We start from the raw sequence: 25,626 nt of genomic DNA on the forward strand, positions 1-25,626 counted from the left end.
CCCAAATAAACTATATGCTAGAGTACTGAACAAACAGTTAGATGGGATTGCTAAGCTAGTTGGCAATTGCTAAAAATGTTTTGAGAATGGCATGTGTGCTATAGGATTTAAGAAGGGCAAATGTCCCATTTCTCAAGAGGATTAAAGGGTGGGCTCTACAAATTACAAACCTGTGAGTTTGACTTTTAAAAAATTATATTGATATCTTTTGTATTTATATTACCTTTATTTCCACATCTGTCCCTCATCTTTTCCCCTTCCCAGAGAGCCATACCCTCTAACAAAGAAAACAGTTTGACAAAACTAACTAGTGCATCATTAGAACATCGTATCTTAGATTTAAGAGCTGAAAGAGACAATCTGATAATATATTCAGTGTTTCACACTCATATTCTCCATAAATTGAGCAAAGAAGGGGTGGTGGCAACTTTTCTTTTTTCTTCCTTGGTGTCAGAGCTTGACTTTTTCCTTGTAGAATTCCAGAATACAGTATTACAGTGATTTGTAAATACTTAGAAACTGAGGAATCAATGGTCACTAAAAGTCAGTATATTTATTAAGAACCAGTCAAGCCAAACTAATCTCATTTCTTTTTTGGGAGAGGTAACAAAACTGGTAGGTCAATGGAATACCATGGGTGTCGAATAGAATGCTTAGATCTCAGCAAAACATTTCATGTAGTCTTTTTATGTATGTGGATTAAATGGAGATATATGGAGTAGATGGTAGTGTAGAAAAGCACATTTTTTTTTAACTCTACTAGGCAAAGGAAGAGGTCAAAGAAAGGATTTGACAACCACACCTACTCAGAGGGATGGGCCTTAATGGTTGATAGAGAAAAGTAACTCTTCAAGTCTTATTTTGCTTCTCTTTTCTCTACCTAAATATGAACTGAACCCCAGGGTACTGAAAGAACTGAGGGTTGTGATTACTGGACTTCTGTCAGGTGATCTTTCAAAGGTCATGGTGTAGCTCATGGCTGAAAAATCGTGGAGAATGGGAGATGTGCTACAGGACTGAAAAGGACAAATGTCCTGAGAAGAGAGCTAAATTTATAAATTTTAGATCTATAAGCTTGACTTCGATTCCTGGAATTGGCTGAAAGAACTAGAGACACTTAACCTGAAGACTCATAGGGGACGTAATAATAGCTGTCTTAGGTGTTTATGGGAGTAATGGGTGGAATTGCAAAGAAGTAAGTTTAGGTTTAATATAAGGAAAAACTTTCTAAAATTTAAACCTATCCAAAATTGAAATGGTCACCTCAGATGTCAGTGAGTTTCCCCTCATTGGAAGTCTTCAAGCAAAGACTGGATAATTTCTTGTTGGTTCAGTACAGGTTGGACTAAAAATCCCTTGTTGCTCTTAGATTCTCTGTGACCTTTCCAGGTCTACCTCTTAAGCATTTATGTTTCCATATAAGCATTTATATGTAAAGTAATTAAAGGTTGGTTGACTCCTTGTTCAGGATTCATGATTTGAATAGAAGTTGGACTGGAAAATCTCAAATTTAGTGTGGTATGATGGAAAGAGCCCTAAACTTAAGAGTCAGGAGACCTGAGTTCCATTGTACATTAGATATTTCCACGCTCTATTGCCTTGGGCAAATCACTAAACTTCCTCATCTCCAAAATAGGGATAATAATATTTGTACTATCCACACAGGATTGTTAAGAGGAAGTAAACCTCAAAAGTGCTTTAGAAATATGAGTTGTCATAAGTTTTTCCTTCTAATTCTAAAATTCTATCCTGTAAATTCTAAAATAATAATCCGTTTTTATAATAACAAAGTTACTGATATTTCTGCCTTATTCCTTCCGAATATTTTCCCGTAGGTGCTGCAAATGTGTAGAGGGGAAAAAAACTGGAAAAGAACTTACAGAGAAGCCAACATTTATTCTTTCGATCTTACTTCTATGGAATTTTGGATTGCTCATTGTGGACCGTATCCTTTTAATTTTGTATTTGTTTTCTTCACTTATGTACACACTGTGTATAAGATTGATACTTTCTGTTGATCATACTGAAATTTGAGCTTTTCTGTTGGATTATTGAGGTTTAATAGGACTGGGTAAGTTTGTTTTCTCTCATCACCAAAAATGTAGTAACTATTCATCATGTTTATGTCCAAAATTTTATTACCAAACCTAATCCAAATCTAGCACATGTTTTTTCCTCTTTCTACCATCAAGTGGACTGAGCATGTCCAAGGTCAAAACTTCTGGTCTAGAGGGGCATAGTGAATAGAGTGCTGGACTTGGGCAAACTACTTAAAACCACTCTCACCCTCATTTTTCTCATCTGTAAAATGGAGTTAAATAGCACCTTCCTCCCAGGATTGTTGTGATGATCAAATGAGATAACATATGTAAAATGCTTTTCAAATATTAAGGACTATATAAATGTTAGCTTAGTAAGTTGTTATTATTATGGTTAGCTATTAGCAGGAAGAGCACTGCATTTGATTTCAGTTGATCTGAGTTGAACTCCCACTTAGTAGCTATGTAACCGTGGGCAAATTGCCTTAGATTTTCCCCCTACACAAAGATAATGAATACTTGTACTACTTACCTCTCAGGGCTGTCATGAAGAAAGTGTAACTATGAAGTGCAATCTCAATGTAAGCTATTAATATTGCTCTCAAATTCCTAGGCCTGCTGTTGTTCCCACTGCATCCTCCTTCTGGGTTGAATGGTGGAGTCATCTTGCTGTAATTTTTTGTTGTCTTGTTGGAGCAGAGCTATACCCAAGCTTCCCTTCTCTGTCAGTCTTTAAATTTTAAGGACAAAGAGTAGTTGGACTATGACGAAGAGTACACTACAAATATTTTGCATCTCTTTCAATGAGAGGAGCATTGTGTCCCTGCTGCGCTGGCCCCTTACATGAGGTATAAGGCCAGAGTGCTGACCTTAAGGTGAGGGGACCTGGGGTGTAAGCCCGGCTGTGACACTCACCAGGTGTTTGGCCATTTGCAACTCAGACCAAAATGGGGACAATAATACATTAGCTCTCTACTTAAGTTATGAAGAAAGCTTTTAATGTAAGCATTAAAGTGAAATAGAAATGTGATTCTGTAGCAAGTAAAATGTCAACATCCAAATTTGCGTGATTTCCTCTGTTGGCCAAAATTCTGCGATGAACGGAGCTATTTTTTTCTACCTTTGACTTAAAAATAATGTATTTTCTTTCACATTGGTTATTATTATTGGCTTTTCCCTAACCTTTGTATTAGGATCCATAGAGTCATGGATCTAGAGCTGGAAGGGATCTTAGAGGTCACAGAACCCAGTGTCTTCATTGTACTGAAAAGGGAACTGAGGCTTAGAGAGTTTCGTTCATTGTAGGGAAAGCCATACAGTTGTGTCCCTAGGATTTGAGTAGCAGCCTCTGGAGAGAATGCAGGCCCTCTGATTCCAAATCCTGGACCACTTCCACTGTGCCATACTGCTAATAACATACAACACTTCTATAGCGCTTTTAAAGTTGGCAACAACACTGTGAGGTAGGTATTTTAAGTATTATCATCCTCGTTCAGCAGATGAGGAAATCGAGGTACAGATGGATGAAGTGACTTACCCACGGTTACACAGCCAGTTAGTGTTAGAGGCAGGATTCTAATCATGTCTCTTCTGTCTCTACATCCCGCTCTCTTTCTACAACACCATAGGGCTTGTTAGTGTGAGTGGTATCTAAGCCTTCCTGTGAATGTAGTCATTTTGCTCTGAATTTTGCTTACTCTGTGTTGGTAGAATCAGTCTACATGCTTCTGTCCTGTCAGTTTAATAATTAAAGGTTCCATGATTTAATAAGTGCAGTAATCAGTGTAGTTTTAATGCAGTTTGCAGTTCTCTCTACTTAGCAGAGGGCAGCTAGCTGGCACAGTGGATAGAAGGCTGGGCCTGAAGTCAGGAAAACTCATCTTCCTGAGTTCAAATATGGTCTCAGCTGTATGACTTTGATCAAGTCACTTAACCCTGTTTGCCTCAATTTCCTCATCTATAAAATGACTAGGAGAAGAAAAACCACTCCAGTATCTTTGCAAAGAAAACCCAAATGGGATCAGAAGGAGTCAGACGCCTGTGAAAAATGACTGAGCCCCTTCTTAGCAGAAGAAGGTCTTTATAAATTGCTATGACTAACCCTTCTTTGGTTGGGAGCTTATCTATGCTTACATAGGCTACTCCTCAGACAGTAGGTTAAAGCCATTCTGTTTCTGGTTCCTTCTTTAAGGTTTTCCAGTCTGAGTAGAACCTGCTAGAGCTTCTACTCTACTTGGCTTAGCCTTCCGGGGCAACTTCCACACCATGATCATTCATTGGAGGAGGACTTAATGGAGGCATGATTGTTAATACCATTGGCCAAAAGTGGGAAATTTGTTCAGTGTGTCCCTCCTGCCTCCTGTGTATTTCCCAGGAGAGCAACTGCTTAGACATACTGATCCCCATGCATTATCATTATTAGATCAGCCCAGGGGAAAGGAAAGAGCTAAGTGATTTACCCTAGGGAATGATCAGTCTAAGAAGAGGTTAATTGCCATTTACCAGCTGTATTACCTAGGGCAGAGGGTATGTTAAACTCAGATCTCAGTTCAAGTCTCGTTCTTTCTACTACTCCATAAGGCTTTGCTGATGGGCCCCCCTGTAATCTCCAAACTGAATGACAAGTAGAATGATCATCCAAATCAAATCAATCAAAATATGGAAGTTAGAAGGGAAAAGTGAGTTTGAGGATGGTATAGGAGACAGAGATGATGATATAAATTTATTAGATAAGCGTCTTAAGAGGCTCTTTATGCAGAGTCAAAACCAGAATGCACCCAAACTTGTATATTAAAGGCTTATTATTAATCAAAAAATACTTTTTGACTTTGACAAGTCAAAATCTACTGATGCTGAATTTAAGAAAGTAAGAATTGAAACTTTGTTTTTTCTTTTCTGAACTGAAATCTAAGAAATTTATCAGGTAATTGACCATAATTCAAAATGTTTGTCAAGGAAATTCAGAAAGTAGAGTTAGTCTTGGCTCACACCTATATAGTATTTACAGTTGAAAGAACATCCTTCTTACTACAAACCTGTGATATAGGTTACTTATAATCCTCATGTTGAAAAGATAATGAAACTGAGGCTCAGAGAGATCATAGGAATTAGAATTGCGAGGACCTTAGAAATCATCTAGTCTAGGCTAAGTGACCTTCCCAGGGTCACACTGTTTTGGGGTTTTTCCATCTATAAGGAGCAGAATAGGGATTTGAACTTTGGTCCAAATCCAGTACTTTTTCCTCTGCCATACCTATGATAAGACACCAACTAGTCAGCCAGGACTCCAAGTCAGGTCTTCTTGTGCTTAGTCCAATAGTAGTCTGTGCTTAAGATCATCTTTAAAAGCCTTTGTTATTTCTGTTCATATTCCTCTCCATTATTTTGGGCATGATGGCACAGTTCATATTGAATTCAGGATCTCCCATGCTCCTTCCTTCACTCAAATCCAGATATTCACTTTCAGTACAATGGTTTTTTATTTGGATTGATGCTGCTTTCAATTGCCCGATTATTTCAGGTAACTACAAAATGGACGTGGACATGGATTTTTCTTTTCTTTTTAAAATACACATAAGTCTTTTTTAACTCTTAGAGGCTCCAGTGAGGAGGATGCTCAATAAATTTAGTCAGTGGATTCAAGTGAATTTGCAAAGCTCTTAATGGCTATCCTTCCCAGTATTCAGATTGGCCACCAACTCCTCATTTTTGAGAAGAGGAACTTGAACTACAAAGGGTTTTCATGCCAGGGCAGGTCCTAAGCATTGATATTCTTGTATTCGGATTTAGGGTCTTGTGCTTCTTTTGCATTCAACATCTTGGAGGGATGTTGAACGGTGGAAGAAACCAAGACCCTGGTGGTTTGCTGTCCAAGTCCCCTAGAAAGCATTCTTCTTAAAAGCTATCTTTTTTAAAGTTGTTTTTATAAGTATGATGGTTTGGCCCTGCAATTAGGTTATAAGTATAAATCAGGATCTTAGCAAAGAGAGAATTGGAAGCTTCCCAGTTTCTTCTCTGTTGTACTTCTCCATCTTATTTTGGTCAGATTGACAGGAGAGCGAGAGTAAATGAGAAATCTCATTGTCTATGTTACAATTCTGTTGAGTTCCAGGACTATTAACTCACCTCTTTTTTAGAAACTACCAGCCCTGTTAGAAAGGAAAAAAAAGAGTACCTTCAGCTGACTGCCAACATAGCAAGGTACCAGTCTAGTCCTTGGTCTTGGTGATTATGGAGACTGTCTAGTAATGTTCTCTGCCTCTTTATCAGTGCCATGTGCTTAGGCAAACATCAAGTGTCATCTTTGCCCTGATGGAATTTATAGCCTCAGAGAGGAGATGTGACCCCTACCCAGCTGTAATAGAAAACAAAACCTGGCAAGGGCATGAGCAAGGTACAGAATGTTGTGGGAGGAATGAGGAAAGGTGATTTCTGTCTGAGGAAATCCAGAAAGACTCCATAGAGGATTGGCCGTTTCTGAAGGAGGAAGAGAATGGAAAATCCATTCAGGAGCACTCAGAGCAGAGGGCCAGGTTGGCAGGCCTGAGCATAGAGTGACAGAGCCAGTGTCTGGTATCAGGTCCTAGTCAAGTGGTATCTAGAACAAGAATTAGAGATATGAGAACCTTAGAAATCATCATCTAGTCTAAGTGACTTTCCCATGGTCACACTGTTTGGGGTTTTTTTCTGTCTATAAAGAGCAGAGTAGGGATTTGAACTTTGGTCCAAATCCAGCACTTTTTTCTCTGCCATACCTATGATAATACACAAACTAGTCAGCCAGGACTAGTCCAATTCAGGTCTTATTGTGCTTAGTCAAATGCTAAGTAATAGTTTTCTGTCCTTAATGATACCATGTTATGTGTGATCTTACTTTGGGACTTTCTAGCCCCCTGCAACTGAGACCTCCTCTGTGGGCTGGGCCATTTGTATTAAATACCCACCCCCTGCAGCCATCAGGATGGTCTCACTTCTCTCTCTGTGTCCCCCAGACTTGATACCACAGTGATACGCGGTACAGAGTAAGCTCTTCTAGGCATTTTACAACCAAGGGAGTGAGGGGGATTGGATTCTCTGAGCTGCTGAAAGGGTGTTAATCATGATCTGCACCCACTAAATTCACTATACCAAACTAGCTAGAATCACTGCACCGACCACCATGCACACATTCAGGTAACTTTTCTCTTTTGAATCTCCCAGAAAAGGCATTTGGAAGGAGCGTTTCTCTTCGCCATTCTCCTGCATTTTAAGCACATCTATCTTTATGTGGCCCCAGCTTATGGCATCTATCTGCTGAGATCTTACTGTTTCACTGCAAATAAACCAGGCAAGTTTTGGTCATCAACATTGGGTTTTTTTCCTTAACTGACTTCTTCTGGCCTAAGACTTAGACTCCACCTGCAGGTGCAACTTAATCTCCCAATCTGTAATTCAACCTACTCTTTGCCCTTTTTATCTGCTCTTTCTTCCTTCCGTTGCCTCCACATCATGGCACCTGGGACACAATCATAGGGGAGAAATTATGAAATTTTGGAACTAGACGGCGTATTAGAGATGATCTAGCCCATCTCTCTCATCTTGTAGATGAGGAAACTAAGGTCCTCGGAAATGGAAGTGATTTGTCCAGGTTCCCAGGAAAGGTAATTGTTGTGTAGGATTTATAAGCCTTGAGCTTGAACTGTTATTGTATGTAGGTATATCAGAGTCCTGAGTCTCAGTTTCTTCGTCTGAAAAGGCATATAACAATACTATACTTGCATGTCCCCAGAGTTAGAACAGCCCCTGGCACAGAGTAAGCCCTTAATAAACGCCCAGTTTGTGGACTGTCATTGTTACTGTTTTTAAGTAGCAGACCCAGGCTTCATCAGTGTTCTTTCTGTTAGGCTGTGCTTCATTTCAACAACAGTGAATGTCAGGTACCTACTTATTAAATGTCCTGAAGGAGGTAGGAAATTGAGGGAAATGGAACGCTACTGTGCTGTAAGAAATGATGAGCAGGGTTGACTTTTTAAAAACATGGAAGGAATTGCATGAAATAATAAAGAGTGGGGCAGCTAGGTGACACAGTGGATAGAGCACTGGCCCTGGAGTCAGGAGTTCAAATCAGGCCTCATACAGCTGATACTTACTAGCTGTGTGACCCTGGGCAAGTTACTTAACCCCGCTTGCCTGGCAAAAAAAAAAAGAAAGAATGAAGAGTGTAATGTACAGAGCCAAGATAATGTTGTATATAGCAATAACTATTGTTCAAAGAATGACTGTGAACAGCTAAGTTATTTTGAGTATTATAAATGCTCATCTGCTACAAGGGATCAATGAAGGAAGATGCTCTACACTTCCAGAGAAAGAATTACAGTATGGTTATACTGTATATGGTTATATGTATACATATGTATACGTGTATGTGCACACACACACACATGCATACATGCATACAAACACATACACACATATCATTGTCAAATGGTGGCCTTCTTTAGTGTGGAGAGGGAGGGAGGTAGACAATTTAGAACTTAAAATGTAACCAAAAAATAAATTAAGAAATAAAGAAAACAAACTACTGTGTAAGCCTTGCATCACTGAATAATAAAGATTTTAATCCAGTTATTATTAAAAATAGTAACTGAGATAAAATCTGAGGCTTGCCCTTATGGAATTTACTGTCTACTAGGGGATAAGACACAGGTAACAAAATGACAAAAAATGACATACTAGATTTGTAGTCAGAGGTCCTCAGGCAGATCCCAGTAACCATGTGGACAAGTGGATGCCAAACTGTACTCGGAGTTAAGACAACTGGCGTTCAGATCCTGCCTCTGTCATTTACTTAACTGTATGGCTCTGAACAAGCCACTTAACATCTCTCAGCCTCCGTCTCCACCTCTGTAAAATGGGAATAATAATAATAATAGTACCTGCTTCCCACGGTTGTTGTGCGGATCAAACATGCAAGGCATTTTGCCAACCTCCACATACTAAAGAAATGTCATCATCCCATCTATGTGACCTGTAACCTGTATGACTCTGCTCAAGTCACTTAGCATCTCCGGGCCTCAGTTTCCTAAATGAAGAGGTTGGACTGGATTACCTCAGAGGGCTCTTCCAGTTCTGAATTATATGATTCCATGTGGTAATTGTATTCTAAAATGTCAAACATAGCTCTGCAGTGGGAGCTCCTTGGCCTTCTTCTCTTCTCCCTCTGCTCTGTTTCATTTGGTGACGTCATGTCCTTCCGTGGTTTTAGTTATCATCTCTGTGCTGGTAAATTTCAAATCTACTTATCCAGTCCCGACCTCTCTGCTCACCTCTAGATTTGCATCTTTCCTAGCAACTATTGGACATTTCAAACTGAATGTCATAGGCTTCTTCAATTTAAAATGTACAAAACAGAGCTTATCTTTTCCCAAACATTCCCTATTACCCTCAAAGGCACCACCATCCTCCCAGTCACACAAGCTCAAAACTCATTTACCATCCTTGACTCTTCACTATCTCTCACACCCTCATATCCAGTCTCTTGCCAAGCCCTATCAATTCCACCTTTGGAAAATCTCTGGTAGTTGCCCTCTTCTAACACTGCCACCCACCCTCATCACCCCACACCTGTATTACCACAATAGACTTTGGTTGGTCTTTTGGTTTTGCCTCAAGTCTCTCCCTACTCTAATCTATCCTCCTTGCAGCTGTCAATTTGATTTTCCAAAAGCTCAGGTCTGACCATGGCACCATTCTATTAAATAAACTCCAGTGGCTCCCTAAAACCTCCAGGCTCAAATACAAAATCCTCTATTTGGCCTGGCCTTGATTATCTCCAGTTTATCCTGTACTTAAAGGTACTTAAATGCTTATTAACTGACTGAGAAATGTCATTACTCAAATGAGATATCGTGAAAAGCTTCATGAAAATGTTTATTAAGTGTCTGCTGTGACAAAGATGAATAAGACATGGCCCTCACCTGCACGAAGCTTCTAGGCTAGTAGGGGAGATAATATGAGCACACAGATCATTTTAGTACAAATTTTAGTATGTGATGTGATATGACATCTCTTTCTCTTTGTTAATGATAATATTACTTCTTTGTAGATGGATCTGTCAGATGGAGCAGTTTCAGCTTTCTCCGACTAATTGCCCTTGGTTTCATTGTTTGCTTTGTCTCTGCCCTTTCTTTGGGTCCTTTTATAGCCTTGGTAAGTATCTTCCTTATCTTGTTTTTAAACTACACATATATACATATACATATAAAGCTATAGATAAGGATTTGTGTGTTACACATGTTAGGGTAAAGTCTTCCTAAGTAAATCATTCTGTGAAACTTGTTTACGTAGGATCATAGTGTATACAGCTGAAAAGAGAGCTTAGAGATCAGCTGTGTGAGTAAGTGCATAGAGTGCTGGGCCTGGAGTCAGGAAGACCTGCGTTCTAATTTGACCTCAGATACTTCATAGATGTGTGACTCTGAGTAAGTTGCTTACTCTCTGTTTGCCTTAGTTTCCTCAAATGTAAAATGAGGATCCTAAGAGCACCTACCTTGCAGGGTTGTTGTGAGGATCAAATGAGATAATAGTTATAAAGTGCTTGGCACAGTACCTGGCACATGGAAGGTGTTAAATAAATGTTTATTACATTGGGAAATATTAAACAAAATAAATAAAAATGCATTGCAACATAGACGGTGCTAATTTGTGGTTTTCTAACAGTTCTCACCATGTGGTCCTGTTTCCATTTGGATTTGATACCACTGATCTAATCTAGTCCCTTAATTAGACAGATGAGGAGCTTCAGGCTCAGAGCAGTTAAGGGCCCACAGGGGAGATTACAGAGCTGGGATTAAAACCTATCTCTCTGACTCCGAATCCATCGCTCTTAACGGAACATTGGCATATGCACAAGAACAGCTTCACAGACAGGGATCTTACTGTGACCTCTCAACTCTTAGACTTGATGGCGATGGCGAGGATCCAGAGGATCCATTTCTGCCCACTGCTACAGTGACAGGAGTTTCTCACATTTTCCTTACAACCACACCAGGCAAGTGCAAGAAAATATTTTGATTCCCATTTTATAAATGAGGGACACTGAACTATAGAGGTGCAGTAACTTGCCAGAGCTGGAATTTTGAACTCTTGAGTCCATGTTCATTCTTTCTATAGCAACATGTTGAAAATAGTTGGTAATTTCTACTCATTATAACTTGATATGTCAGTTTGAAGTAAAGAGCAATTTGTATTAACATAAACAAGGTTTTCTACAAACACTACATGGAAACGATATAGGAATTTCATCTAAGGCAATTACATGTATGTGTAATTTATAATAATCTTATAATTCAGTACATAAATCATACATAAATTTATACAACAGTATAAATCAATACAACTAGTTTAACTTTTTTTAAAAGACCTTCCTCATACAGGTTTCTATAAACTGTCACTTATTCCCAAGTTCTGTGTCAGCTTTCATTGTCTTTGCCCATTTCCCTCGAAATTTGTGCCTGTGTTGTTCTATATAGGTGCAATTCATGTGTTTCTTTTAATCTTGTGCTTCTGCTTTCCTCACATCATGTCAGTCTGCACTCTATTACACTGTTGCACCCGAGTTGGATAGCATTCTTAGGAGGAGTACACAGTACTCACATTTCTCTAGGATTTCTTGTTTTTCCTCCCAACAACCCTACGAGGTTGGTAGCTGAAGTCTTGTTATTCCTGTTGTAGAGTCCAGAAAACTCAGCCCCAGAGTGATAGTTGACTTGCCCAAGGTCACATGGCTGTTGAAGCCAGGCCTTGAAGCTGGTTGCTCTGACTCCTGGACCAGAATTATTTTTACTACGTGAGGTTGGCTCTTCTAAATCTTGGCTATATTCCTGAATAATGTGGAGGTTTGGGTCAAAAGGTTTGATTTTTTTTTTATATAACTCTTGCAATATGTTGGTAGGTAGTTGGCCATAAAAGGTTCTGCTTCCAGAACTAGAACCCGAACCTTCTGTTTCCAGTATAGTGATCTATGTCGGGCTTGTTTTGAGTAATTACTGAGAGAGGAAGTGAATGACCCTTGATCCTGCTTAACCTATCTAGTAGTTTCCTTTTTACCACCTAGTAAAGGGCACACGAACCGTGGCTTATTCCTAATATTAATTTGTTAGTCATCGTTTGTTCAGGTATTCTGGAGAACCTTGTTGATGGTAATGTTGTACTGTCTGTTTTCTACTTGGGAAAAATTTTTGGTATGCTTTACACTGTGGTAGACAGATGACGCATAATAAATGATCCTTAATAATAATGGAGATGATCAAGGAAGGAATTCCATTTACCATACTCCATTTGCCTTCAGAAACTGACTCAAAACCTGCCTGCAGAAAGCCTTCCTATGGAGATTGGGTTTAGCAGAAAAAGCACTGAACTAATATTTAGGAAGTCTGGGATCCAGTCCTGGTTCTGACACTAGTTTTATAACCATGCAACATTATTAACCTCTCTGTGTCTCTTTCTTCATCAAATAGAGATATGTTCCCCTGGGAATGTTACACTGAAAGTCTCTGATGCCTCATTTTGATGTTGATCATAGATTTAGAGCTAGAAGAGATCTTATAGTCCATTAAGCCCAACCCCTTAATTTTAAAGATTCGGGAACTGAAGCACAGAGAGATAAGGTGACTTACCCAGGGTCACACAGCTATAAATGTTGGAGGAAAGATTTGAACTCAGATCTTCCTAAGCCCAGTGCTGTACCCCCTGTGCCATTTAGGAAGGGTCCTGCCAACCTGGACAAGGCTTCGAGGACTAAGCCAGGAGCAGGCTTGTGTGTGTCCTCTTGAGGGCCAGTCACACCCAGTGCAAAGAGGCTCATCACAAGGGTAAGACAGCAGTGGAACCATCGAGGGGCTTTGATCTGCACTCATGAAGGAATGAAATCGCTGTGTTTCTTCACTCATTCCAGTGTTCTGTGGGTCCAGCACACTAATGAATGCAAGAGCTCGTAGGAGGGCTGTGCGCAGGGAAGACGGATTAGATTTGGCCCCAGAGAGCAGAACCGGGAACCGTGGGTAGAAGTTGCAAAGAGGCATATTTAGGTTTCATGTCAGGAATATGCTCCTAGCAGGGAGAGCTGCCTCAAAGAGGACCAGATACCTGGGAAGCGGTGAAGCTTCCCTTCCTCACAGGGCCTCAAGCAGAGCCTGGAAGACCACCTGGCAGCCAGGCCATGCTGAGGAGTCCAGCCTCGAGGGCGGATGCCAAGTGCCATACTTAATGGTAGCATTCATTGTCCTTATCGCTGAGTTTAGCATCGCTTCAGCCTTCGTGTTCTCATCCCATTCTGGTAGACTGGAGCATTGTGCACATTGTCCCCTGCGAGGCCAAGCACCTTGGGAGCACCGGTGGTGATGGCATCTCGCCTCGTTTGCCTTCTCAGTTCCCACCCTTGAGAGAAAGTGGATATTGCATGCTTATCTTGAGAGAGAAATGAGCCTTTACCTTTTCATAGCACTTACTCCTTAGAGAATTCCCATGTGTTAATTCATTGCAGCGTCCCTCTGGCTCCATCTCTATACCACTAGAAAGAACTCCCTCTCAGCAGGATGAGTGTCATTCCTGGTGTACAGAGAAGGAGACTGAGGCAGCAGCTCCCATAGTCACGTGGTTCAGAAGTCATGACATGAGCCTAGGTCTCCTACCTCCATGTCCAGCTCTTTTCCCTGCTGCTTTTCAACCCAAGGAATGGGCAAGACAAGTACCTTTATCAGCATTCAAAGGAAGAGGAAACTGAGGCAAAAACAGGTTAAGGGATATGCCCAAAGTAAAGCCAAGACTGGAAACCAGATTTCCCAACTTCGTGTCTTTTCACTTCATCATACTGTCAGCCGTCTCTACATATTTTCCTCTATTTTTAACCCATTTCTTATTCCTTTTCATAGAACCAACTGCCTCAAATAATTTCAAGGCTTTTCCCTTTCAAGAGGGGCCTCTGCCATGCCTACTGGGCTCCAAACTTCTGGGCTTTGTACAATGCTTTGGACAAGATGCTCTCCATTATCGGTATAGTTCACCTAACATTCTTGCTGCTTAGCACTCATGCCTGTCCTGTGGGAGGAATGCTGTGGTCTGGGAGAGGGTGCCAAGCATTTGTTTCCTGGCACAGTGCAGGAGCATGAACTGAATTACAAGTGTCCGGACAAAGCTAGAGGATTATCGGGGGAAAAGGCTCCTAGAACTGAGAAGGGGATGCAGTAAACAACACACTGAGAAACATCCCTGCTAAAGTTCTTGATAGAAATGAGGTTATTGATCTCCTTGGGGATAAAGCAATTTTTAAGATTCTTTGAAAAGCCAGTTTTTGGTTAAAGAAACAAAAATTCAGACCAAGTGAACTCTGCTTCTAAGCCTTAATAAATGAAGAATCAAAAAGAGAGAATGAGTGGAATTCAAATAATTTAAGTTGTGGTTCTGTGTAATTTTGCCAAACATGTAGAGAATTTAAGCTGTCCTAAAGCATGAGACAAGAAGAAACAGGAAAGTTGAGCAGTGTGTTTAAATTGGAATTTGTGAGGTAAAGGTAATTTATACTTGATAAGGATGTCATTGACTAGATACCTTCTAGCAGCTGTGTACCTATGTACTCAGCCTTTATATAACTATTTATAAATAAGTTCTCTAAATTTACCGTCACCGGAAAACTTCTACTAGCCTAAACATTGAATAGGGACAGCAATAAACTATTGCTTGTGTCAGGAAGTATTGCTCCTAAAAAAAATTCAGATGAGAGAGGTAAGATAATAACAGTTTTTTTAAAATGATCTGCCTTGATTCAGGCAGCTAGGTTGTGTATTGAATCGAGCACTGGGCCTGGAGTCAAGAAGACCTGAGTTCAAATCCAGCCTCAGGCACTTGCTGGCTATAGACACTTGATATGTCTGCCTCAGTTTCCTCAGTTCTATATAGGGATAATTATAGCACCTACCTCCCAGGATTGTTGTGAGGATTAAATGAGATAATATTTGAGAAGCGCTAAGCACAGTGTGTGGCTAGTAGGAGGTAATTAATAAACACTTGTTTCCTTCCTTCACTCACACATTCATGTGTACTCATTGATGGGACTGCGCGCCACCCAGCCCACCTCCCGCCCCGCTCCTGATGGATCAAAGGCAGCCCTGTCGTCTGTTAATTTCAATGGAATACCTCAGAACACCTCCATAGTGACAGTTGCTAATGTCATGAAATCTGAGTTGGAAGAGACCCAAGAGGTCATCCAGTCCAACTCATGCCAGAACAAGAATCCCCTCTCCAACATGCCGTACCCAGCAAGCAATCTTACTGCTTTTGCTTGTAGACCTCCTGTGAGGAAGGAGCCTACTACCTCCCAAGACAGCCAGCTATGCTTTTGGGTAGCTCTGTTGGAAGGGAAGGAAGGAGAGAGGAAGGAAGAAAGGGAAGAAGCGAAGGGAGAGAGGGAAGAGAAAGGTGGGGAAAGAGAGAAAGGAGGGAGGGAGGGAAGAAGAAAGTGGAGAAAGAAGGAGAGAGGAAGAAGAGAAGGAGGGAAGCAAGAAATGGAAGGATGGAGGAAGAGGGAAAGAAGGAAGGGAAAGGAAACAGGGAAAAGGGAAAGAAGCATTTATGAAGTCCTTACTGTATATAAAGCACTATGTTAAGCATCGAGAGTGCAAACTGAAAAACAATACCTGCTCTCAAGGAGCTCATTCTCTAGTGGGGAGACAACACATATCAGGAATCAGATGGAGAGATCCCATGGTCCTTGCAGTGTGTTGGTAAAGCAGATGATAATGCATCTTTAATGGTATTTCTACTGATAAAGCCATATCCATTCTTGGTGTTGAACCATTTGACATTGCTGCTTCTTGAGAACCATTGCAAACTTTCTGCCTGATAGCTCCTTCTGAATTGACATTGACCTTTTGATAATTAAATTTGGATCTAAACATTCAGCAAGATTCTAGTCTTCTTACTTGTACTGTTCGTTACCCGATAGTAGTCTCCCTTGTCCAGGAGGAGAACATGAGAGATTTTATCAGATGCTTTACTATACATTAGGTGTACTGTGTGTACAACATTCCCCTGTTCTGAGTCTAGTTATTTAGTCAAAAAAGGAAATGAGGTTAGTCTGGCATGACCTGATCATTGCCAGCTGCCTTAGCATCCCAGTGATCAAAGCAAGTCCTAGGGTTTGCCCTAGATCCTGAGCTTTGATGTATGTACTTATTATTATTCAGCCAAGCATGATCTTGGATAACACTGTCTTCCGCCAAATTCAGTAACTCCTGCACAGCCACACAGTATAACACTCCCCCTCATGTATTTAATCATGCATCTGTGCTGACTCCCACACTCCCCTGTAGTTTAGATTGGTCTATTGTGATGCAATGGATTTATACTCAGGACTCTAGGTTTCATACATTAATATTCAGCAGTAATGATCTTGGAGATTTATTCATGATTTCTGCTAGGATCTCTACACTTTTAGGGGATCCTGGTTTTTCAGACCTATTTTATCCTGCATCTTCAAGAACTTAGTGAAATGTTGCTGTAAGGGAGTTCAGAGAGCCCTATGAGTATTTAGGTGACAGTTCAGGAAAAGAGCAGAGTGTTGAGGACACTGAGGCCAGGGGAAAGAGCACTAAAATTAGAGGCAAGGTCAGGGTTCAAGACCTAGCTTTGTGATCCTGGGGTGACTCATTCATCTCTCTGGACTTTGGTTTCCTCATTTATAAAACAGAGACTATGCTGTGTATTTCATAGAGCTGTGGCATGCTATAAAATGTTAAGTACTATGGCAATTATGCTACTATTCTTCTTTAATTACTTGTCTAGCTTCTTCCAATTTATTATTGGTTTTCAATTCAACAGACAGGGGAGCAGAACAGATCCACAAACTATCCCAGATTCTTCTGCCTTTCCCCTTATGTTGTTAGTTTGCCTGGAATGAGGCAGAAGGAAGTTCTGAGTAATCCTGGGCTTTGGTTTTAGGAGATGAGTGTTCTAGAGGGATGGGGCAAGTAGTGGCTAGGGTAGATTGCCATTCATTCAGCTGGCTCTCTGGAGTCTACCACAGATACCCGGGCAGCTATGCTTTACATTGCTCTGTTCCACGTGTGTTCAACACAATGATGATGCACTTAACTAGATAATACAGCTTTGAATTCAGTTATCTATGAAATTTTGGCTGTAGAATATCATTAAGAAACAAAATTGTTTCTTCAAGAAATGTATTGTTTTCATAGACACTGTGATGCCTGTTTTCAGAGAAATGCTTTGTATTCTCCATAGGCTTAAAATATAATCTTCTTGATCCCAAGAAGATTGCCAAGGCCTCAATGACAAGTGGTTTGGTTCAGCAGTTCCAACACGTAGTCCTGCCCTCTGTGACTCCATTAGCAACCCTCATTTGTACTGTGATAGCCATGTTGGTAAGCATTGAACAAATAATACTAATTTCTTGAGTTTTCTGTTTCATTTATTTATTTGATTAAACTTCACCTTTAAGACACTTATTTGTTTTTGCTCTCTGAAACAAGATATTTGTATGGATCTGTCTTGCTAGCTATCTGAGGCAGATATCCAAGCAGTACTCTTGTTTGTAGAGGAAAATATCTCCAACGATAGCACAGCTTTGCTACATTAATACATGCAGAAAAAGTTTCAATTGGGTATAGCATATGGTGCCTGGCAGTTAGCAGCACTTCATAAATATTTATTAATTGATAGTAGAAAAGTCCTACCCAGCATCTTAATGTAGAAGAGAGGTGACTCTAAGATCTTGAAGGCTGTGCCTGTGGAGTACAAGCTATTACATGATGTGTCAAGCTAGAAAGGCTGTGGGCATGTTCCTAGTAACAGATTGTGTCGGCTGCATGAGGACCAGCTTTTCTGTGCTCAGGAAGGTTCATCTCCAATAGAGTAGCCACTAGCTGATGAATTCTTTGGCCGTGACACCCATGAAACAAAGAAAAAAAAATAGTCCTCAGTCCTATGGAGCATCCTTCCATTTCTACAATAACAATAGCCACAGGGAGTAGAGGGTTCTTAGAATTACGGTTTTTAGACTGTCAACACACTACTTCAGATGTTGTCTGACTAGGGTAGGGTGCAGAGGGGCTAGCGCCTCCTTATTCCTGAAAGCTGTGCCTCTCAGTGAAGCTCAGATTCACAGCTTTTTTGGCTTTCATGGTGGCCCATTAAGCCTGCAACCCACTGAAAAAGCCATGTCACTTTGAGACAAACTTCAGTCTAACCATGCCTCTGCCATCCTGCACCTGTGAAGCCAACTTTTTGAACCTAAGAGTGAGATCTTACACTTGACACTATTAACTTTGATCTTACCAGATTTAGCCTAATTTCTAGCCTTTCAGAATCTTTTTGAATTCTGTTGTCCAGTTTGTTAACTATTCCTCCTAGATTTGCATCATTAGCAAATTTGATGAACTTGTCATTTATCCATGGCATAGATTATGTTAAATAACACAGAGCTAAACACAGGTCCCTGGGCACTCCACTAGAGATTTACTGCCAAATTAACATTGAACCATTAACAGCTATTCTTTGAGTCCAAGCACCATCATGATTTCTAATGGAAATTTAACTAAATATAAAGCAGTAGCTATGAGGAGACCAAAAGAGGCCAGAGACTTCCTTTGCCAGCAAATGCTTGATAACTTTGCCAGGCAGAGAGACATGGCAGCCAAGTTCAGCCACTATTTAGAACATAAAGGCACTTTGAAACTTTGCAAAGGAATTTAGTGGAAGTATCACCCCATAAAACAATGAAAAGCCATGGAGAGGAAAGAAGAGTTTTCAGAAAGCTTAGTATTAGGACCAAGACGAGATCATCCCAAGAGTTTTTCAAGATATATTGGAAAGAAAACAATAGATGAAAAATATAATAGCTCTGTTAGCATTGTCTATAACAAACTTAATATCTTCATCGACAACAGCAGAAACTCTGCATTTGAACTATAACCTCTCAGTTACTGATGGAAGTGGAAGTATGAGAAAGTGGAAATGCCCTTAAAAACAAAGATAGGAGGAGTAATGAGACAAGACCAGCTATATGCAAATGCTTTCTGTGGTGAAGGCGACAAAATTTTGAAGTCATTAATGGATCATTTCTCAGAAATGATTGAGAAGACAGTACCTGTCAGTCCATATTTCTACTTTCTTATCTTTGTAAAATTTGAGAATGAAGTTATTAAAGTTACCCATGATGAAAATATGAGGAAGGAATAGTATGGCTTTTTAAAAATCTTCCAGAGCCAACCATACCTTCACAGTTACACAATTCAATCAATCAACAATCATTTATCAAGCTCCTACTATATGCCAGGCACCCTAGCAGGCCCTGGGAACACAAGTACAAAGAATGAAACAAGCCCTACTCTGAAGGAGCTCCCACTCTAATGAAGGAGACAAGAGGGACATAGAGATATAGATAGCTTATATATATAAAGTGAATATGTACAAAGTAGTTAAATAAAAGGTAGCTTGGGAGGGGTGACACTAGCAGTTAGGGTAAGGAGAAAAAATTTCATGCAAAAGATGATGCTCATGCTGTATCTTAAAGGAAAAGAAGGACCCTCTGAGACAAAGGTGAGGAGGAAGTGTTTGCCAGCCATGGAGGTGGCAAGTGTGAAAGTATGGAGACAGGAGATGGGGTGTCATGTCAAGAACAGAGAAAAGGCCACTCTGGTGGGTCCAGGGGAGGGGAGGGGAGTAATGTCCAGTAACCATGAAAAGGTAGGTTGAATTCAATTTCTGTAGGGCTTTAAGAACTAAACAAAGGAGTTTTTATTTGCTCTTAGAGGTAATAGGAAGCCTGAAGTTGAGTTATAGAGGAATCATATGGTCAGATCTGAATCACTTTGGCAATAGTGTATTGAATAAATTAAAGCAGGCAGAGAATCAGAAGACTGGTTAGGAGACTATTGCAATAACCTGGGCCAGAAGTGATACATGCCAGAATTAAGGTGGTATCTGTATGAGTAATGTGAAAGTGGTATTCCAGAGATATTTTAGAGGTATAAATGGCAAGATTCAGCAACTGATTGATCATATGAGGTAAGGGAGACTAAATAGTCAAGGATAATACCCAGGGTATTAATCTGGGAGACTGGCAGGATGATGGTGCTTTTGACAGAAATAGTGAACTTTAGAGGAGAGGAATATTTTGAGGAAAAGATAATTCAGTTTTGGACATGCTGAGTTTAAGATGTCTTCAGGATTTTCAGTTTGAGATGTCAGGTAAGCATTTGGTGATACAAGACCTAAGGGCAGGGGAGAGACTGGGGCTCAATATTTAGATCTGGGTGGTATCTGCAAACAGATGATAATTAAACTCATGGAAGCTGATGAAGTACAAGGAGAGTGTAGACAGAATAGAAGAGGTTCTAGGAGGACATTAGTGAACACCCACAGTTTAAGGAGCATGAGATGGATGATGAGCCAGCAAAGGAAACTGTTAAGGAGCAGACAGTTGGATAGGAGGAGAACCAGGACAGAATAGTGTCACAAAAGCTAGGATAGAGTATCCATGAGAAAGCAGGTAGTCAGTAGTGTCACATACAGCAGAAAGGTCAAGAAGAATGAAAACAGGAAAAGTGATCAGATTTGTTATTTAAGAGATCTCTAGTAACTTTGGAGACATCACAACATAGTTGAGCGATGAGGTCAGAAACCAGATTGCAGAGAGTCAAGGAGTGAGTGAGAGGAGAGGAAGTGGAGGCACCAAGTATAGACAGCTTTTTCATGGAGACTGCCTGGGAAAGGGAAAGGGAGGAGATATACAAGGGTTGGTAGGATCTCATGAAGGAGTTTTTTTAAGGAGAGATGAGTTTTTGGCGATAGGAAATATTCAAGAGTGGCAAAGAGGGATGATTGAAGATAGACTCTGATGAAGAAGATGGAGAGGATAAGATCAAACATACCGGCAAAAGAGTTGACTTTGGCACAAAGAAGGGCTATTTCTTTGTCAGAAACTGGAGCGAGGGGAGGAGGAGAGCAAAGGAGATAATAAAAGGTTTTTGAGGATTAAACGAGATAATATAGGAAAAGCACTTTGCAAACCTTAAAGTACTACATAAATGCTATAGTTATTATCAGATGAAGAGACTGAGATAAGAGGGAACTTACATCAAATTTTTCTCAGTAAATAAGAGGGTAAGTGTTCCACCTAGGAGAAGAGGGAGTGTGGGAGACTTAAGAGAAGATTTAGAAATAGCTTTTGTGGGTAGTGAGATAGTGAATCACTTAGCTGAAACGTACAAAAAATACAAGATCCCACTGGTCTATTATTTATTGATTTTTCTAGTATTCTAAAAGTATTTGACCAATTGTATGGTAAATTGCAAACTTAATAGTAATAACTGACAATTGCATAGTATATTTAAGGTCGACGAAGTACTTTACATTTACTCTATCATTTGACTTTCACTGTAACCTCATGAGGTAGGGACTACAAATATTAGCTCCATTTTATAGATGAGAAAACAGAGACATAGAGAAGCTATGGTTTGTCTATAGTCACATGGTAAGTGTCAGAGGTAGAATTCAAACCCAGGTCTGCACTGAGTTCAAGTTCAGTGTTCCTTTTGCTATACCATGTTGTCTTATCTTAAGATTCTTTGATAGATTAAATAACAAATAATTTAATCAGTGATCCTCTGATTATCAATGTCAGACAATGCATAAAAAATGGAGATACGTGCCCAGGCAAAGCTGTTTGACACTGCTATGGAGGATGTTCAGCATAGAATCCAGGTGGAAGATAAGTGGGAATATCTTCCAGTTGATTTTGTTTGTGGATGACATTGTACTGATTTCTTCAAGCCCCAGAATACAGACAGTATTAAGAACATCTTTATCTGACCTCTATAACCATTTTTAGGGAGTCAGTACTAACAGTCCACACAAAAGAAGGCAGAGAGCCACTAGTCTGGACTAGGAGGTGCAGGTGAGTGCACATCCCCTCGAGCTGATCCATAACAATATGTATCTTAGTCACATGCTGCAAACGGAAGATGAACTGGGCCCAGATCAAGTTGGGGGAAAAGGGTAGGATGGATTGCACTTGGGAAATTGTAGAGCATTTTCAGTGGGTCCAAGCTATTTCTTGAAACAAAAACCCATATATTTAACTAATGTTTTTTGGGTGATGCAATGTGGCTGTGAATTGGGGAATACCATAGTCTGAAGATGGTGGAATGAACAATAAATCACTATAACTCTTCCATACTCACCTCCAGACAACCATAAAATAGAGCCCCAAAACAAATCCTGAAACAGCAGAACAAGCAAAAAGATGGGATGAAACAATCTTTTAGCCCAGGAAACTTGAAGGATCGGCAAGAAGATCCATCTCACTCAAGGGAAAGGAGAGCACAGTCCAGGACAGGAAGCGTCCCAGCAAGCCAGCAGCAAGCCCCACCTCAGCAAACCAGCAGGAGCTCTTGATCCCCAGTGTGGTGGAGCAGGCAATTGCCAATAGCAAGACCTCTCTCACATGCCTTAGCATAGTCAGGGAACTGGTAGACTCCAGCTCAGAGAACCACCGCATGCTTCAGCATAGCCCTGGGCAAACAGGCATCCTCCAGGGGCCAGACTTCCATGTGCTGCAGCACAGCCCCAGGCAAACAGGTGGATGCTAACACTAGGGGTGCCTAAGCAAACAGGCAGCCACTAGCCAGCACCACTCCAACCATTCTTCAGCCAAGCCCTGGGCAAACAAACAGCCTCCAGAAGCCAGACCTCCATGTTCTTCAGTGGAGCTACAGGGAAACATAGAAACACCCCACCAAACCTCAGCACATGCCAGATACCACCAGTGGGACCCCAGGTAAGCTTCCAGACTCCTATGGCCTCCAGCAGCACCAGCCAACCCCCACACCCTCAGCACAGCACCAGACATGAGGGACCCCTGTGGGCCTCAAGGCAACAGCACTGCAGCACCAGGTAAATAGCAGGGCCCGTGACCACTAGCACAAAAAAATCTGAGACAGTGCCCCTTCTACCCTGGGTATAGGGCTCAAATTTAAAAGAAAGGAAAAAGCCCTTCCTGCCCCCCCCCCAAAAAAAAAGATGAGCAAAAACAGCAACAAAATAATCTGACCATAGAAAGTTATTACGGTGAGAGGAAAGACCAAGACACAAACTCTGAAGAGGACAACAGTGTCAAAACACCTAAGGGTAAAACCCCAGAGAAAAATGGGAAGTGGTCTCAAGCCCAGAAAGAACTCATGGAAGAGCTCAAAAAGGAGCTTAAAAATCATGTAAGAGAGGTAGAAGAAAAAATGGGAAAAAAATGAAAATGATGCAAGAAAATTATGAAAAAAGAATCAACAGCTTGGAAAACTGCTTAAAAAGTAGAATTGACCAAATGGAAAAAGAGATACAAAAATCCACTGAAGAAAACAATTCCTTAAAAAATACGATTGGCCAAATGGAAAAGAAAGTTTAGGTTGCGACTTGCCCAACATCACATGACTGGTGAATAACAGGGCTGGGATTTGAATCTAGGTTTACTGATTCCAAATCTAGTATTCCTATATGATGGATCCTCAGTAATTGTTACCCAAGTAATCTATAAATTTCTAGAGTTTCCTCTCTGCCTCCATCACTTTCTAGCTGTGTGACCAAGGACAAGTCACTTTTCTGAACCTCTCAGTTCCCTCTTTTAGAAAATGGAGGATCAGGGGGGCAGAGCCAAGATGGCAGCTAGAAAGCGAGGACTTGCTTAAGCTCCCTGCCAGTTCCCTCCAAACACCTATTAAAAATGGCTCTGAATTCTAGAGCTGTAGAACCCACGAAATAGCAAAGAGAAGCAGGTCTCTAGCCGAGGACAGCCTGGATGGTCGCTGGGAAGGGTCTATTGCATGGAGCTGGGAGCGGAGCGGAGCAGAGCAGAGCCCAGCGTGGGCTGCGCCAGGACCAACCAGACCAGGAGCCGGACGGAACAGGCATAGCGCCCTGAATCAGTGAGCTGTGGCAGTTACCAGACTTCTCAACCCACAAAAGCCAAAGACAACTGAGGTTAGTGGGAAAAGCTGCTGGCACAGAGTGAAAGGAGTTTGCGGTGGGCCACCACCCTGGGGGCGGCAGAGGTGGTGCAGCTCTGAGGCTGCTTCCAGAGCTACAGCTGCAGTTGCCTCTGGCCCCAGGGCCACCTGGTGGGAGGAATTAAGTGACGGATCAGAGCAGGATTGCAGAGCCTGCTTGGATCTGAGTCATGGTCTAGGTTGGCAGTTCTTGGGGGAGGAGGAGCGCTGGTGTGGCACAGCTTGCTGTTTGGAAGTAGCTCTGAAAATAGCACTCAGCCCCTCAAGCTTGGGACAAAGTACTCTCTACTCTGCAAGCAGTCATACCCCGACGGAAAACTCAAGGGTCAAGTAGTTGGCTGGGAACGTGGCCAGGCAGCGAAAACGCTCTCAGATTCAGTCTCAGACTTTGGAATTTTTTTTTGGTGACAAAGAAGACCAAAACATACAGCCAGAAGAAGTCAACAAAGTCAAACAGCCTACATCAGAAGCCTCCAAGAAAAACATGAACTGGTCTCAGGCCATGGAAGAGCTCAAAAAGGATTTGGAAAAGCAAGTTAGAGAAGTAGAGGAAAAATTGGGAAGAGAAATGAGAGTGATGCAAGAAAACCATGAAAAACAAGTCAATGACTTGCTAAAGGAGACCCAAAAAATACTGAAGAAAATAACACCTTAAAAAACAGACTAACTCAAATGGCAAAAGAGCTCCAAAAAGCCAATGAGGAGAAGAATGCCTTGAAAGGCAGAATTAGCCAAATGGAAAAGGAGGTCCAAAAGACCACTGAAGAAAATACTACCTTAAAAATTAGATTGGAACAAGTGGAAGCTAGTGACTTTATGAGAAATCAAGATATTATAAAATAGAACCAAAGGAATGAAAAAATAGAAGACATTGTGAAATATCTCCTTGGAAAAACCACTGACCTGGAAAATAGATCCAGGAGAGATAATTTAAAAATTATTGGACTATCTGAAAGCCATGATCAAAAAAAGAGCCTAGATATCATCTTTCAAGAAATTATCAAGGAGAACTGCCCTGATATTCTAGAGCCAGGGGGTAAAATAGAAATTGAAAGAATCCATCGATCACCTCCTGAAAAAGATCCCAAAAAGAAAACTCCTAGGAATATTGTTGCCAAATTCCAGAGTTCCCAGGTCAAGGAGAAAATACTGCAAGCAGCCAGAAAGAAACAATTTTGAGTATTGTGGAAACATAATCAGGATAACACAAGATCTAGCAGCTTCTACATTAAGAGATCAAAGGGCTTGGAATATATTCCAGAGGTCAATGGAGCTAGGATTAAAACCAAGAATCACCTACCCAGCAAAGCTGAATATCATGCTCCAAGGCAAAATATGGATTTTCAATAAACTAGAGGACTTTCCAGCTTTCTCAGTGAAAAGATCAGAGCTGAATAGGAAATTTGACTTTCAAACACAAGAATCAAGAGAAGCATGAAAAGGTAAACAAGAAAGAGAAAGCTTAAGGGCCTTACTAAAGTTGAACTGTTTTGTTTACATTCCTACATGGAAAGATGATGTATATAATTCATAAGACC

At 40.8% G+C, this 25,626-nt stretch overlaps 1 protein-coding gene across 1 annotated transcript in view; it reads left to right on the forward strand.

The window, feature by feature from the left end:
* ALG8 (ALG8 alpha-1,3-glucosyltransferase) overlaps positions 1-25,626 on the forward strand; it is a 45,535-nt gene that overhangs the window by 11,186 nt on the left and 8,723 nt on the right. Inside the window, exons 4-9 of the mRNA XM_036746071.1 lie at positions 1,836-1,945; positions 5,492-5,559; positions 7,239-7,365; positions 10,123-10,226; positions 13,949-14,069; positions 17,313-17,452. Of these exons, the coding sequence (XP_036601966.1) occupies positions 1,836-1,945; positions 5,492-5,559; positions 7,239-7,365; positions 10,123-10,226; positions 13,949-14,069; positions 17,313-17,452 (670 nt within the window). The remainder of the gene's footprint in view (positions 1-1,835; positions 1,946-5,491; positions 5,560-7,238; positions 7,366-10,122; positions 10,227-13,948; positions 14,070-17,312; positions 17,453-25,626) is intronic.

The sequence above is a fragment of the Trichosurus vulpecula genome, chromosome 2 (assembly GCF_011100635.1).
Source record: "Trichosurus vulpecula isolate mTriVul1 chromosome 2, mTriVul1.pri, whole genome shotgun sequence".
NCBI classification, from domain to species: domain Eukaryota; kingdom Metazoa; phylum Chordata; class Mammalia; order Diprotodontia; family Phalangeridae; genus Trichosurus; species Trichosurus vulpecula.